The 16,657-nt window shown below is 37.0% G+C and overlaps 1 protein-coding gene across 4 annotated transcripts in view; it reads right to left on the bottom strand.

Moving 5' to 3' along the window:
- LOC150077296 (uncharacterized) overlaps positions 1–16,657 on the bottom strand; it is a 702,167-nt gene that overhangs the window by 142,705 nt on the left and 542,805 nt on the right. For all 4 annotated transcript variants that reach the window (XM_090386557.1, XM_090386560.1, XM_090386559.1 and 1 more), the window contains exon 13: positions 16,137–16,256. In XM_090386557.1, the coding sequence (XP_090242683.1) occupies positions 16,137–16,256 (120 nt within the window). The remainder of the gene's footprint in view (positions 1–16,136; positions 16,257–16,657) is intronic.

Raw genomic sequence — 16,657 nt, 5'->3', positions numbered from 1 at the left:
CTCCATGGTTTGTAATACTTTATAATCAACAGATCATGAAATGCAAGACATACAGGGTGGCCGTAATTAAAGTATCCCTATTCAGAGCTCTTCTTAGCTCTAAAAAAATAAGCGGAATGCCACCAAAATTAGTAAGTAAACTATTCAAGGCATGGGGAGAAGGATTCTGTGAAAAAAAAAATTAGTTCCAAAATCTGCTGATAGGGGATAATATGGTGCTGTACAAGAGGAAAGACATGACAAAGTACCAACAAATAAATAACTAAGAGAAACTTTACTGAAATTACAAATTTTTATTTATGCTCTTTGCAAAAAAACAGAAAGAAACTGAATTGCACTAAAGTTTTAAATCCAAACTAAAAAATAAGACATCTAAGCGAGCAGAAAATTTGCATAAATCTGAGGTAATTTAATTTTCCCAGCAGCAGAAAGTTATAAAGGCACAACTCAAACATTGAAAGCGTATTCTCTAAGTTTAATGTTAACAATGTGTCTCACTCTGCCTGATTGCACTTTAATTGCGAAGTTCTTCTACATTAATGGATGCAATACAGCAATTGCTCTGGTGGATTTATATGCTGTAAGAACATACGTCAAGGTACTTTATCAGCTGTGGCAGTTTAGAAGGATGATTAACAAATTTGAGGAAACTGAGTCCTTTACTGTTAAGCCTGGAAGAGGAAGGAAGCCTGTTTCACCTCAGGTAGCAGAGGAAGTTGCAGCGGCTATCATCAACCAATCCATGGATACAGATTCTGGAACTAGTAGCAGTGCACAGGGAGTAGCACGGCAATTGGATGTCCCATATTCCACTGTGTGGAAAATTCTTCTTCAGAAACTAATCCACTATTATCCAAACAAGATCAATCGCCAGCAGCAGCTGCAAAGAGATGATCCTGAATGAAACACGAATGGCATTTGCTCTAGCGTTTTTGGCCAGAATGGAAGTGGACGATGCCTGGCCATGGAACATTCTTTGGAGAGACGAGGCTCATTTTTATCTCGATGGGACTGTCAACACTCAAAACTGCCAAATATGGGCTTCAAGAAGCACCATATGATATTCAGCAAATCCCATTGCACTTGCTGAAAATCACTGCCTGGTGTGACTTCAAATTTCATCCTAAGGCCATACTTTTTCGAGGAATTGCACCCAGCAGCCACCTGTTCTGTTACAGCACAAAGATATCATCACATGCTGAGCAGTTTCATTATTCCTCAACTGCAGCAAAGAGGATGCCTGTATGAGACAATTTTTATGCAAAATGGGGATCCTCCTCATATTGCATGACAAGTACAGCAGCTTCTTTGGCATCACTTTACTGCAGAAAGAGCCATTAGTCATTTGTTTCCCATTGCATGGCCACCACGTTCGCCTGACCTTACACTGTGTGATTTTTGGCTGTGGGATCACCTCAAGGCCAATGTCTATCGAGGAAGTGTCCCTGGCCTGGCTGTCTTAAAGGACAACTTAACACAGCATGTACAGAACATTACTCCAGAGATGTTGCTTGTTTGTTTGTAATTTGGTTTTTAGGAGCATTAGCAACTAAGGCCATATTGCTCCGGGAATATGCGGTGGTCATTCCCTTGACCTTTCCGCATCCTCTGTATTTGGTGGTGACGGGCTCGAACCCCAGTCTAATCAAGAAGCGTGTGCTACGCACTGCTGCTTCTTCCCACCTGGCTATGGAGGCACCCAGAGATGTTGCATTCTGCAGTCAAGCACACTTTGTTCTGGACCAAAGGTAATCACATCAAAAACCAACTCTACCGTCAGTAACACCATCGACCATCGGGAGTAAAATGTTAGTGAGTTTCGAGCGGTGAAACCATTTCCTCTGGAAGCTTAGTTGAGTTTCTTCCTGTATTTTTGCAAAGAGCATAAATAAAAATTTGTAGTTTCATTAAGGTTTGTCTTAGTTATTTATTTATTGGTACTTTGTCATGTCTTTCCTCTTGTACAGTGTCATATTATCCCCATATCAGCAGATTTTGGAACCAATTTTTTTTTTCACGGGATACTTCTTCCCATTCCTTGAATAGTTTATTTACTAATTTTTTGTGGCATTCTGCTTATTACTTAGAGCTAGAGAGAGCTCTGAATAGGGATACTTTAATTATGGTAAACCTGTATTTAAAACTCTGTTATTTAATAAATTAAACAATTGTACTATACTGTCAATACTGCAATTTACTTAATTTTCCTGGATTTTAATAACAAATGAAAATATAACCCACATTAATGTTTATGCTGTGATTAATATAATAAACAAGCGGCAATAATTCATGTATCTAGATTCATAATACATAAATCTTTATTCATGATTTATGTATTTAGAAACATGAGGTTGAGAAGGTTCGTCTTCTCAACCTCCAACCCAAGCACGGTACTAAGTACTATAGGTTCTAACACCTCTCATGTTTGGGGTTTACATTTAAAAAAAAAAAAAAAACTTACAATGTGTAATGTATTAGCACTAAGCCAATGCCTTCTGTGTTATTCATTGGGGATAAAGGTTTTTCGGTGCTTTGATGATTTATTCCTCTTGGGTTGGACCTGAAATCCATGGTGGCTCTCTTCAACACTAATCATACTGTAGTTAAAATAATCAGACAAAAATAAAATAAAAAAATTAATTATTTACTTGTTAAGATACAAATCAGAATAAAGTGGAACAATCCAAAAGATGGCGGCATATGGTTCTATAAGAAGGTATGCACAGTGTAATCTGGCTCACAAGACCCATATTAATAAAAATCCCTGTTTACAGTGCAATTTCATCTTATAAAATATCTATAATAAATCATAAAAAGGTGTTTCTAGATAACAGTAATGACACTACGCAGCAGCATACTGTCATTACTGTTATTAACAACCCTACCAACCTTTGTATCATCTGCAAACTTTGACATTAAGCTTGATATACCTTCACCAATATCAGATAAATATACAAAACAATGGGCCCAACAACGAACCTTGGGCGACTCCACTAATAAAATTAGTCCACAAAGAGTAGTATCTATTGATTACCACTCTCTGCCTTCTCCCACTGAACCATCCTTTTATCCATTGTAGCAACTTGCCCTTAATGCCATAATCTAAAACAAAAACTTTGTTGTAGATATGTGTACAATATTTTTGTCATCTAGAACCACAATCTGAATAATCCTCACATGTCAGATCATTTTCTTCAGTAACTGAAAGCATCAGCTTCAAAAATGAAGTAAAAAATCTATTCTCCCTTTCTTCAACATTTTGAATATCATGATGGCAAAAAATTATTTCAACAGCATTCCATCTTATTTTTGTTCTGAAGAAAGCATACATACAACAAAAACGGTCATGTCCACTAATAATTCATTCTCAGTGGGCATTTTCCAAGGATAAATTTTCCATCAGACATTTTATCTTCGTGTTCTGAAGCATTTGAGGAAAAGCTATTGTGAAAAAAGATGCAAAAGTGTGAACAGAAAAGCGAGTGTTACATCACAACAATGCACCAGCTGACACTACATTGTCAAGCAATTTCTGATGGATAATCAGATCTTTCACATGAACACTATTTCGCTAATATGGTTCTATCTGACTTCTTTCTATTCCCAAATATCAAAATTTTGTTAAAAGGAATACTGTTGGATTTCTAGAGGAATTCAGCAAACTACATCAATGGCAGTAAAATTGATATCAGTAAGAGTACCAGAAATGCTTTGAGTTGTGGAAAAGAATGGCTTCATTTAGAGCTGCCCAACTTTAAAGGGCAGCTTACCTAATATCTATGCAGTAAATATCAGATAATCTGATATTGTGACATATGCTTTTTCAGAAAATCCAATAATCCAGTATCTGAGAGGATCAGCTAACAATGTTATACATAAAAGTCTCATAATCCAGCAATCCATAGAATTGCAGCAGTGTCAGGTTATCTATTAGAAAGCAGAGACAAATAAAACTATTTTTTTTGGTAATTCTGAACCAAATAAAAGTATTGATAAAAGATAATCATTAAAAATCTAAGCACTCCAAACTAGATGGTGGGCCTTTTAAACAGTTCATCGATAAATGCTTTGAAGGTATGTTTATACCTGGACTAATACTTACTGAAATACAAAAGTTTCTCATACAGAAATGGACAATATTTAATAAAATTTAAACTTTAGCATGTATAAGAAAATTCTGCATTTTAAGTGAGGAAAAATCAGATGAAACTAAAGCTCCAGGAAAATACTGTACAATTTTTAGAGATTTAGTTAACTAGCTATTTTAACTCCTGATAAATTATTATAATTTTGATAACACTGGACTTTTATGCTGATGTTCACCTGGTAAAATTTCAGCTAGAGCTAGTTATGAAACTAATGTTCACAGCTTTAAAATTACAGTTTAAAAATAGGCTAACTGATTGTGCCAATGTCATAAGAATGCACGGTTGTAAACCTTTACTTATTAGCAAATTTAATAAACAAATAGCTTTTAAAAGCTTAAGCTCCTGTCTGTTATGTAAAAAAAAAATGGTCTGCCTGAAGACAGCAATGCTGTCCTGTTATTAGATAATTATAGGATCCATCCACATGAGTCTGAACTACTTTCAGGGAACATATCCACCACCTACCTCCAGCCAAAATGTTACTTCATTAATACGACAACAGATGTGTGAACCACCTTTTGTAGAAAACTTTTAAATGCTGTAAAGAGTTTCTGGATTCAAAATTACATAAAGGCACTATTTTTAATCTTGTTATTAGCATGGAAATATGTTAAAATTGCTGCTTTTATCTCTGACCATTCATCTGATGAGGTAACTGACAATTGAAATGTTAGAAGTCTGTTATATCTTATGGCATTATAACACCAGCTAATAATCTACTCAATGACCTAACTGAAGAAAAGGTAGAGGAATGGGTAGAAGCAGATAAAGATGTAAAAATTCTTGGTGATTCTGCTATTATAAAAATTGTAGTTTGTTCTCTATAAAAAGAAGAAACCATAGCAGAGAAGAGAAACCAATGCTGAAGGAGTTAAAATTTTGGAGTGAAGCTTCTGAGCACAACAGCAGATTTATTCAATTCTGCTAAGAGAAGTCTCCATAATACTTCTGAAATTATGCAGCTGAATATTATAAATCAGTTAATGCTATTTGGCTTTACTGGAATGATATGATGTTAGGAGAACCAGTTGGTTCTCTCTTGTGTTTTTACAATCAGCAGGATTTAAAATGTTTAGTTAATGCATTTAAAATGCCTAGTTCTCAATGCCCAGAGAAGAACAAACTTTGCCTTCACAATGAGTTGCCTTGATATGGCATTACTTTCAAACAAATGCCAAATTAACCTTTTGGTAGTGCTATTTGTTTGAAAGTAATGCAATAGCAATTTAAGTAAATGGCAGATTAACCTTCTGGAAATGCCAATTCACTGTGAAGGCAAAGTTTGTTCTTCTGTGGGCACTGAAACCACTTCACTAACTAGGCAGTTTAAATCTAACCAGATGGCAAAAACATCAGAGAGGTGTTTTTGTCAAGGTAGTCCACCTAACTTCATATTATTCTCCTCTGTGGCACTTTAGTCAGCATGATATATCACTGTTACTCATTTGGGAAGATCTGGGGCCAATTCTCATTAACCTTTCTAAAATCTTTTTCAATTCAGTTAGCCAGTCTCATGCAGAGGAAGTGGGGTTTTTCAGTAAAGCACAACAAATTGGTCTACAAAAAAATAAAAACAAATAGACAACATAAAATGGATATGATTGACAAGATCCAATGCCATTAAAATAATTTTTTTTGTTATTTGTTTTTTTTAGGAGCATTAGCAACTAAGGCCACATTGCTCCGGGGATATGCGGTGGTCATTCCCTGACCTTTCCACATCCTCCATATTTGGTGGTCACGGGCTCTAACCCCGGTCTAATCAAGAAGCGTGTGCTATGCACTGCTGCTCCTGCCCACCTGGCTACATAGGCGCCATTAAAATAATAATTTGAACTTCATATCATCCTCACCCTACCTATTATCCGAAATGTTTTCCTGAAGCAAAAACAGAAGCAGGCAGACATTCAAGTTATGTTAAGAGGGCAACAAGTAAAGTATGGAGATATGTGTAAGATCTAAAGCCCTACTGGATTAATAGTAAAGTAAATAAAGACTTCTCATTTTAATAATAAGTGCCACAAGTTTAGAATCTAAATTTAAGTATCATTTTTTAAGAATAGTATTGTGAATTCCAAAGTATTAACTTTGACTCGGTAACTTACAGTTTTATGTATTTTTATTATTTTTGTGCATAAAATAATATCTAGATAAAATATAATATAGATATAAAATAGCACACAGAACACCCAAACACCAAAAATTTTGGATTACTTGAAGAATTCTTCAGGAAAACATCTAGTAATCTGGAATATCTCAAAATGTTGAGATATTTGTTGGTGACTCTATTGTCAGGGAAACGGGGATCATGCTTTGTAAAAAAGATAGGTGGAACAGGACCAGGGTATGTCTGCCAGGGGCAAAGGTTGATGACGTTGTAGAGCGAATATCATCTTTTAAGGGCACAAAAGGTGATATAGTTGTACACGTTGGCACTAATAATATTAAGAGTAGGAGACCGGCAGAATTACTTAACAAGTACAGGTCACTGTTGAACAAATGCTGAGAATTAGGGTTGAATTTGAAAGTGTCTGCAATTCTGCCCAGACACAATAGGAGGGAGTATATGATGAGAGCCTTGTCGATCAATTCGGCCCTGGAAAGATTGTGCAAGGCTCATGGGGTAGAATTTTTTTCAGCCTGGACTGTACTTGTTAACAGGAGAGATTGCTTCTACAGGGATGGGATACACTTAAATAGAAAGGGTGCAAGAATATTTGCTGATGCTATAGAGGCAGTGTTAGGTGGGTCGGAAAACTGCTAGCTTGGGGGGAGACAAAGACCAATAGATTGACAGTAGCAACTGGCAGAGGTGAAAGATTCTTGCACTGCTTCTATTAGAATGAGCAGAAGCCTGAAAAACAAGATGCATGGTATTTCAGAGACTGCTGGGAGCCATTGCGGTACAAGTAAACACATGGGTTGTGTTAGGGTAGCTAAGAATAGAAACAGGTGCAGGTATACTTGCGTGTACACCAATGCTAGGAGTTTAGTAAATAAATTTGATGAATTTGAGGTTTTGCTCAAAACATCGAAGGCAGATATTGTTAGGATATCAGAGACGTGGTGTCACACAGATATAAGGGATGCAGAACTGCAATTTGGGGAGTACAACGTCTACAGAAAGGATAGACAGGATAGGAAGGGGGGAGGGGTTATGCTATTAGTTAACCCGAGCCTGGTCCGCCCTGTTTTTGTCTAATTTTTAACCCTAACTCGAAAGTTGCTCCCCCCGAAGAAAACTAATAATTTTCATAATTTCTACTCAATTTTCCAAATTGAAACTCTCAATATACATAAACAGAAGTATATTCTTTGATTTCCTACCTTTAGCGCTCAGCAAAAACTATTAATTCACTCTAAAACAGCAAAAATGTACAATCACATTTCAATTTATTAAATTTTGATGTCGGCAAAACAAGATCCAAGCTTTGAAAATAAAACGCGTTACTTCATTAGTTCAAAATTCGCACGTCAGCTCGGCGCCTCTGGCTAAAACGAATCAACGCACGCAGAGAGATAATTGACTGGTCAAGCTTACGTCATTAGCGTTACCAAGGTGATCCAAGTAGAAAATGAAACTGTAAACAACTTTCGTGGAAAACAAACAGTTGAGCATCATTACTTGCGAACACTAATTTGCATGGCTCACTCACAACAGTAGCTTTATTGCTTTTCGTAATTGTTGTACGAAAGAATTGCAACGAATTGGTTTTGAAAAACTAAAATATTGCATTTCCTTTCTTCAATATGTATTATCTACTAAAAAAAAATCAAGGAAATTCATCTACTGGAAGCAGAAAGAAAAAAACTGTCATAAAACTGATCAGCACAATGCGCATTTCAGAAAAAAAAAAAAAAAGTTCGCTTTATTGTAATTGTTTCTAGAGGACTAAATCGGAACAGCAGTTTCATGGATGTATATTTGATCTTCTTACGAAATTTCAAGAAAGTATTTCTATTCATAGCTGCGTTATAAACTTCGAAAACTGATATCGAAGGAACTTCACATGCATCTCACTGGTGTACAAACTAAAAAAAAAAAAATGCGCAGCTAGTAACAGATTGTGAGAACAATCCGTTACTCGTAGTGAGGGATTGGGAATTGTAAGTAATTGTTATTGAATACTTCAATATTTCCTTGATATGCATTTGATATCATCAAAAAATTTCCAGAGAAAAATTGAATTTTCATTATCACACAACGCCCGAAAAATTCAACATAAAATGTCATGTGTTTCAATGTTTGAATTCCATTCTGAGCTGCAAATGTAATTTCACTTCTCTTGCGCTGACAGAGTAGCCGTTCACCGAATGAAGAAAAACAGGGTTCATTTTCATGAAATTTCCAATTCCCTTCTTTCAGTTGAGGGGAAAAAACTCCTTAGGGGAGGGAGTCCACCCTTTCTAGTCCGACCTTGGAGAGAAAGAGAGAGAGAGAGAGAGAGAGAGAGAAATGAAAAATACCCTTTTGGTGGGCAGAAGGCCAAGAGATTGTCAAAGGTCAAGAGCGCTAACTTTCATTTATTTTATTTATTATTATTTTTTTTTTTCTTGTGTTATTCTAGCAATCCATCCTGGATTGGGGCTTCCCTGGGCCGGGATAGTGCTTCTCCTCTTTTCTCCTTCCCTCTCTTTATCTTATACAAGTTTTTCTTTCCTCCCTGGGAACTTTTTTTTTTGGCTGATGCTGCATAAGCTCATACACTTGCTTTCTTACATCACATGCCACTACTACTACGACTACTACTAGTAGTTCCCCAGGGAGGAGGGCGTGCAGTTAGTAGGGGAGATCTTGCCCTCCTGCTACGGACGAGTACCTGGAGGCAGTCGTCCAGGTGATCGCTGCTTCCAGGTAGCCAGAATGCCCAAATACAACATCACAATACAGAACACACACACATAAGCTCACAAACAGTTTTTCTTTCCTGTCACTTTCTCCAGTGCGGGATGAAAAATTTTTTTCTCTCTCTCTTGCCTTCCTTTTCATCTGTCTTCATCCAACATGGGATATTCCTAAGCGGGATGATTTTTTTTTTTTTTTTTTTCACGACACACACTGGCCTTACCCTGACAATGCGTAAAAACTGAACAGAGCAACGAGGCCGAGATGAACTTTTGTTCTAGGAGCCGCCCATACAAAAACAAAAAATAAATAAAGAAAATAAATAATAATAAAAAAAACAGCATTGCAGCTCTAAGTCAGCTTCATCCTAGGATGCCGAAACTGCAATTGTTTTAGAGAACAATATTTCGCATTTTTACTTTCTAACATAATGACATCAAAGCGTAACAAGCAAATATCTTCTAACGATACTTTTTGAGCAGCCATTAGTTGTAATCTGTTAGCTTTGTATTGTTACAAATATTGCAGTTCACAAATATGAACAATACACATTTCAAGAAAAAAAGAAATTCATAGCGGATGATTTTGTTTTTCTTTCTTTTGATGCACCAGTTTCGAAGTTTAGAAGTTTATAACGCAGCTATGGGTGGAAATATTTTCTCGAAATTTGGTTAGAAGATGGAAACTGCTGTTCTGATATTGTTTACTAAAAACAATTACAATAAAGCGAACTTTTTTTTTTTTTTATCAAATGCGCATTGCAGTGTTATCTGTGATATATCAGTATAATGCAGTGAAATATCAGTTTTACACCAGTTTTTCCCATTTCCAACAGATGAATTTCCTTGATCTTCTGTTTGTAGGAGCAATACACGTTGAAGATAGGATACACGATCTGTTCACCTTCCATAAACTGTTATTGGTACTGTATGGCTTTATTGCCTCTTATGTCAAAAACAGTAGCTCCTGTTCGTCTTTTGTTTATTTACACTTCTCCCTTACCGTCTCAATGTATTTGTACTGGTAACGTGATATATACCTCCCACGCTTCGCTCGTATTCACGCGGAGTTGTTTATCAGAACTGCTCCTCTCCGTAAAAAGAAATTCGCGCGCTTTACACCAAGAAACGAATCAAATGTCGGGTTTCATAAGCTCTAGGCTGGTTAGGGCGGGGGTAAAAAAATTCATTGAAAAGGCCTAAAAAATTGCATACTTGATGTCACATTTTTGTCATTTGCGTGAAATTCAATAGAAGGTTTTGAAAATTTAAGTGGGAAAATTCAAGAAAACAGTTCTGGCTCCAACTATAGCGAGTTTCAGCTCTGTAATTAGAGTAAAAATTATAGAATTAACTTGCTGAACCCAGTTGGGGCTGGTACGTACCCCAGCGGACGGGGATATGGTTAAGAAACACATAAAAACCAAGGAAGTGAAGCCAGTCGACATCGCTGGACAGCGCAGTGTTGAGTCAGTTTGGTGTGACATAAGCATTGGGAGATCAAAATTGATAGTAGGAGTGTGCTATAGGCCGAATGACTCTGATGAGTATAATAAGGAACTGTACAGGGAAATAGAGTGGGCCAGTAAATCAGAGAGTCTTATAATGGGAGATTTTAATTTCCCAGATATTGACTGGAATTTGGGGGCTGGTTACTCACACACTAGCAGGGCTTTTGTGGATTTATTGGATGATTGTTTTCTACATCAGCATGTTCGGGAGGCAACTAGAGGGAGTAATACTCTTGATTTGATTATCAGCAGTGATTCTTCATGCATTAAGAATCTGCAGATAAATGAACCACTAGGTGGCAGTGATCACAGTGTGCTGAAGTGGGATTTACTCAAAGAGGTAACTACCATTAGGGGTAAAGGGAAGGGTTATTGCTTCCATAAAGGCAACTACGATGGACTGAGACAGTATTTAAATTCTATACAGTGGGACCAACTGATGATGTTACCAACAGCAAATTCAAAATGGGAAGCATTCAAAGAACTTATCTTGGAAGCTACTAGGCTTTACATACCAACTAAGAAATATTGTTCAAGGTTTAGGCCAAAATGGATGTCAGATGAACTAATGAGGCATATGGCAGAGAAGAAAAATGCATGGGATACTTACAAATTAACATATGACACAGAAGCCTATGATAGATACAAGTTGATATGCAACCAAGTTACAAAGGAGGTTAGGCAGGCGAAGGCAGATTACGAGAAATCCTTGGCAAGGGATGCAAAGAAAAACAGCAAAGAGTTCTTTACTTATGTAAACTCTAGAAGGAAGGGGATGAATCAGATTGGTCCACTTGATATTGATGGGTCAACTGTTGATGATCCTGCTGATGATGAATGCATCGACATTCACACATGAGGAGTTATTCAGCAAGGGGAATGCCAGAGGTGTATTCAACTCTAGCAGTAAGCTACAGAATCTTGAAATAACTGGGAGTAAAGTGGAGGAGAAACTGTTGAAGATAAACACAAGAAAGGCACCCGGGGTGGATGGGATCTATCCAGTTATATTAAAGGAGGCAGCAAAGGAAGTAAGCAAACCCTTAGCCATAATTATGAGAGCTTCCTTGGACTCAGGGGAGGTACCCATAGACTGGAAATGTGCAAATGTGACCCCAATTCACAAAGAAGGATCAAAGGCTGACACAAGTAATTATAGACCTGTGAGCTTAACTTCTGTTCCAGGAAAATTAATGGAGGCACCGGTTAAAGAAGCACTGCAGGATCATTTAGACAAGACTTCAGTTATAGCTCAGACACAGCATGGTTTTGTTAAGGGGAAGTCTTGCCTGACCAACTTGATTGGATACTATGATGCAGTCACAAAAGAACTGGATGCAGGGAATAACTTTGATATTATATACTTGGATCTTAGAAAGGCTTTTGATACTGTTGCACATGGAAGTAAAAAAAAAAAAAAAAAAGTAAAGTGCAGCCATTATCAACCCACTGCAGGATGGAAGCCTCCTCAACAATTCATGCTGAGGGGAAATGGACCATAATCTGCCACGCTGGTCCAGTGCGGGTTGGCAGATCGACCGTATTCAGCAGTCAGGGGCTTGAACCCCAGTCTACTCAAAGAGCGTGTGCTACTGCATTCCCGCTCCTGCCCACTCGGCTACGGGGGCCATGGCACATGGAAGACTGCTGCACAAATTGGAGCAGTGTGGCATTGGAGGCAAATTGCTGCTGTGGATAAAGGGGTGATTGAGGGGGAGAAGACAGAGAGTGGTAATCAATGGACACTGCTCATAGTGGACTAATGTTATTAGTGGAGTCCCTCAGGGTTCAGTATTGGGTGCATTATTGTTTTCTGTATTTATAAATGATATCGATGATGGTATATCAAACTTAATGTCCAAATTTGCCGACGATACGAAGGTTGGCATTGTTGTCAAGAACACTACTGACACTATGCTACTGGAACAGGATCTGGAAAGGTTGAGCAGATGGGCTTCGAGGTGGCAAATAAAGTTTAACATTGACAAATGTAAAGTACTACATATGGGAAACAGCAACCCCAGAGCAACGTATCAACTCTGTGGTACTACACTGACAGTGGTAGAGAATGAAAGGGACCTGGGGGTGGTTGTGCAGGCAGATATGAAGTTTTCTGAGCACTGCAGATGGGTTGCAAGAGCAGCTCATGGTGTATTGTCGATGATATATAGGAATTTTTCTAGCAGGGTTAAGGAGGTGATTATTCCATTGTATAAGGCAATGGTCAGACCACACCTAGAGTACTGTATACAGGTCTGGAGGCCTCATTTCAAGAAGGATGTAGAGATGCTGGAACGAGTACAGAGAAGGGCAACAAGATTAGTGAATGGAACAAAGGGGTGCTCTTACGAAGAAAGGCTTAAGTTTTGCAAATTAGTGTCCGGAGACTAGGCACCGGCAAGTTGATCTGATAGAAGTGTATAAAGCGTTGAATGGTTTGAGCATGCTCAATGCTGATGGGATTCTTCCTCTTGCTCAGAATAATCACCTGAGAGGGCATAAATTCAAATTGAAAAAAGACAGATATAGGATAGACGTGAGGAAATTTGCCTTTAGCCAGCGGGTGGTTGGTTGGTGGAACAGACTTCCATCCCGTGTCGTGGAAGTTGATAGCCTAAATAAGTTTAAGGCTCAGCTGGACAAGTATTTCGAACGAACAGAGGGATGAAGTGGTTATTTTTTATTTATGTATTTATTTATTTTTTTTTATTTTTTTTTTGGCTGATGCTGCTGCATAAGCTTGCTTTCTTGCATCAAATGCCTCTACTAATGCTAATATTAAAAGGTCGAAAACCACTGTATTAGGTATTTCTTTTTGGCCTAGGGGTGCTGTGAAAAAAGTACTGGGACACTAAGGGCACCGTGAACGAAGAAAGTTTGGGAATCTCTGCCGTGAAGGAATGACGATAAAAGTCAATGTTTATTTAGAGGTGATGTAAAAATGTGGACGAAGAAAATAAACAAACCTGTCTGAATTACAAAGAGGTCAAATTGTCATTGTATGTTTAGCAGGAGCATCAGTGGCAAAAACTGATGCTTTATTTAATTTAACCCAAAGCTACTGTAACGAAAGTGGTCTGCATTCAATAAGTATGGTGAGGGGAATGAAGGGATCCTCTTACCAAGAGAGGCTTAATTTCTGCAAATTGCAGTGGCTGGAGACTAGACACCTGTGCAGTGATCTGATTGAGGTGTATAAGGCCTTGAATGGGTTGAGCACGCTGAATTCTGATGGGATCCTTCCACTTGTTCAGATTACGAACCTAAGGGGGCATAAATTCAAATTAAGAAAAGACAGATGTAGAATAGATGTGCGGAAATTTGCCTTTAGCCAGTGGGTGGTTAATTGCTGGAACAAACTTCCATCTGTCGTTGTGGAAGTTGATAGGTTGAACAAATTTAAGGAGGAACTGGACAGGCATTTGGAGGGAATGGCGTGATTTTTTTTTTTTTTTTTTGGCTGATGCTGCATAAACTCATACACTTGCTTTCTTGCATCACATGCCACTACTACTACTACTACTACCACCACTACTAGTATAGAAAAACAAAATCTGATAGGATGAATTGTGGCAGAAAATTGAAGCTGACCGAAAGAGACCACTGTAACACTAAAAAGGACTGTACCCCGAAAATATAAAGCTACAGCATTTAAACTAACTGCAGAACTTAATAAAGAAAAGTCTCAACAATTCAGTTTCTAGCAAAAACAGTTTGGCAAGAACTTCATAAAGCTGAAATTTATGGAGGAGCTACTATTGCCAAGTCACTTCTTATTGATGGTAATGCTAGAAAGAGGATTAAGAGGATGCAATGGTGTAAGGAGCACAAAAACTGGACACTGGATGATTGGAAACTTCATACTTTAAGACAAATCATTATTCACACCTTTTCCAACATCATAGAGAGTTTGCATTTGGCAAATGTTAAAGAAGAAGCACATTATCCTAACTGTCTTGTGCCAACTTTCAAATATAGAGGAGGATCAACAACAGATTGGCCAGCAATATCTTGGTATTCTTAGGTCCTATCACCCTGAATGGGCAAATTATTACCTTGATATTCTGAATGACCAGGTGCAAATACTATATCCCACAAATCATTATCATATTTCAAGATGATAACACTCCAATACATGCAGCCATGTGTCAAATATTGGTGTGAAATTTTAAACTGAAGTTAAGCAACCCCCATGGCCTGCACAATCACCAGACTTAAATGTCATTGAGCCATTATGGGCATATTTGGAGAGAAGAGTGAGAAACACATTTCCTCCAATTTCATCGCTCAAGGAGCTTGAAATGTTCCTCTGTCAAGAATGGTCCAATATTTCTCTTAAGATAGTTCAAGATTTATTTGAATTCTATTCCACATAGAATACAAGCTATTTTAATCATAGGTGTTTCCATTCTTTTGTCCACTTCTTCTATATTATTTCCTTTTAACTATTAACTCCATTACTGTTCCTGGCACAGAGATCAAACTTATATGTCTCAGCTTACCCACTTTACCATCTGATCTGCTCTCGTGAATAGAAGATGCATTTGTACATCTCCAATCTATAAGTAGTTCCTCTAAATCTTGAGATGCTCTCATTATTATGACTAAAGGTTTGACTACCTGGTTTGCAGCTTATTTTAACATAACTGGATAGATTCCATCAGCCACATGTGCTTTGTTCACTTTTAGCTGCATGAATTTCTTTTCTGTCTCCATTCATTTATTTTCTAATCATTATTAGACAGACATCTTTTAACCACATCTCTAAAACTTCATGTATGAACACAGATGCAAAATATTTATTCAGTTTGTCAGAAACCTGTTAGGGACCAATCATCAACCATTAATGTCTTTCATATCCAGTACACCAAAGTGGTTCATCCCTTTTGTTCTACTCTTAATGCAAACAAAGAATCTCTTGCTATTTTTGTTCACACTCTTAGCCAAAGACTTCTCATAATCTGCCCTTCCAAGCCCAATTATTCCTGAATAACCACTTGAATACAGACTAATCTGTAGTTACTATAGGACTCTGCATACCTTGACAGCTTATTTTGTCAAGCAGTTTTCTTCTCTGCCACTAAACTCATCAGTTTTTATTTGACATATATTTTGATCTAAGGTTTGAACAGTATCTCTTAGTCGGTATAAAACGTTAAGCAGTCACTATGATTATCTCTCTGAATCCTTCCCTTTTGGCAGTTACCTTTTTTTTTCTCCCCACATCACTTTTCCTATTTTAAAGAGTAAAGTGCCCATTATAATCGTTTTTATGAAAACTAAATTCCCTGTCTTTACCCTTGATCATAGTTATTACAATGAATAAATCCTATATCAATATGGTATGAACAGTGCCATCTAATGAATTTTTCATACATGATAAATCTGAATGTGTGCATGTGTGGTTTTTGCACATAAGCATTTCTTACTGAATCACTAAAATCAACTCAGAATAGACTGGTAATAACAGTTCAAAATGACTTTACAAAAATATACAGACAATATATGCATAAAGTATAATTAATATTTTACAACATATTTGAAAAGCAGTTAACAGTTTCTGAATAGTAGTAAGCAATATTAATATATATTTGTCATTTGTGATTAACTGGTAAAGAAAAAATAATCTTACCTCTTCAATTGTTGTTTTGGCTCTTAAATCTGATGGCTGTACAATATGTCCAGTTATTTTTACATTTCCATGAACAACTAGTGCTTCATCTGGTCTGTCATTATTAATCCCAACTCGACCCTTCAAATAAAGCACTTTAATCATAATTACTGACGTTAAATGAAGTTTAATGAAATTATAAAAGGCTAATATATGTATATGCTTTTTATGGATTTGCTGAGCATTTTCAGAAAAAAAAAATGCATTTTACTGATAATCACACAAAATTTGTAGAATAAACTGAAAAGAATTAGATATTAACTACAACTCATCTATAAAAATGCACAAATACAATTATAAACTTTAGTTGCTTTAAATCTGAACCTGGTTTTCATATCTTCAGGCAAGCAAACTTCCAACTTATGCTACCAATGCAATATTACAAAAATAACTCACTCACTCAGACTAATATAGTATCACAGAGCAAGATTCTGTTCTATATTGTAATAGTAATGGGGATAACTAAAAATTTCTAAATACAA

This window comes from Mastigoproctus giganteus, chromosome 12 (assembly GCF_048544385.1).
Source record: "Mastigoproctus giganteus isolate SK-2022 chromosome 12, ASM4854438v1, whole genome shotgun sequence".
Lineage (NCBI taxonomy): Eukaryota > Metazoa > Arthropoda > Arachnida > Uropygi > Thelyphonidae > Mastigoproctus > Mastigoproctus giganteus.
This window is presented reverse-complemented; position numbering and strand designations above follow the sequence as displayed.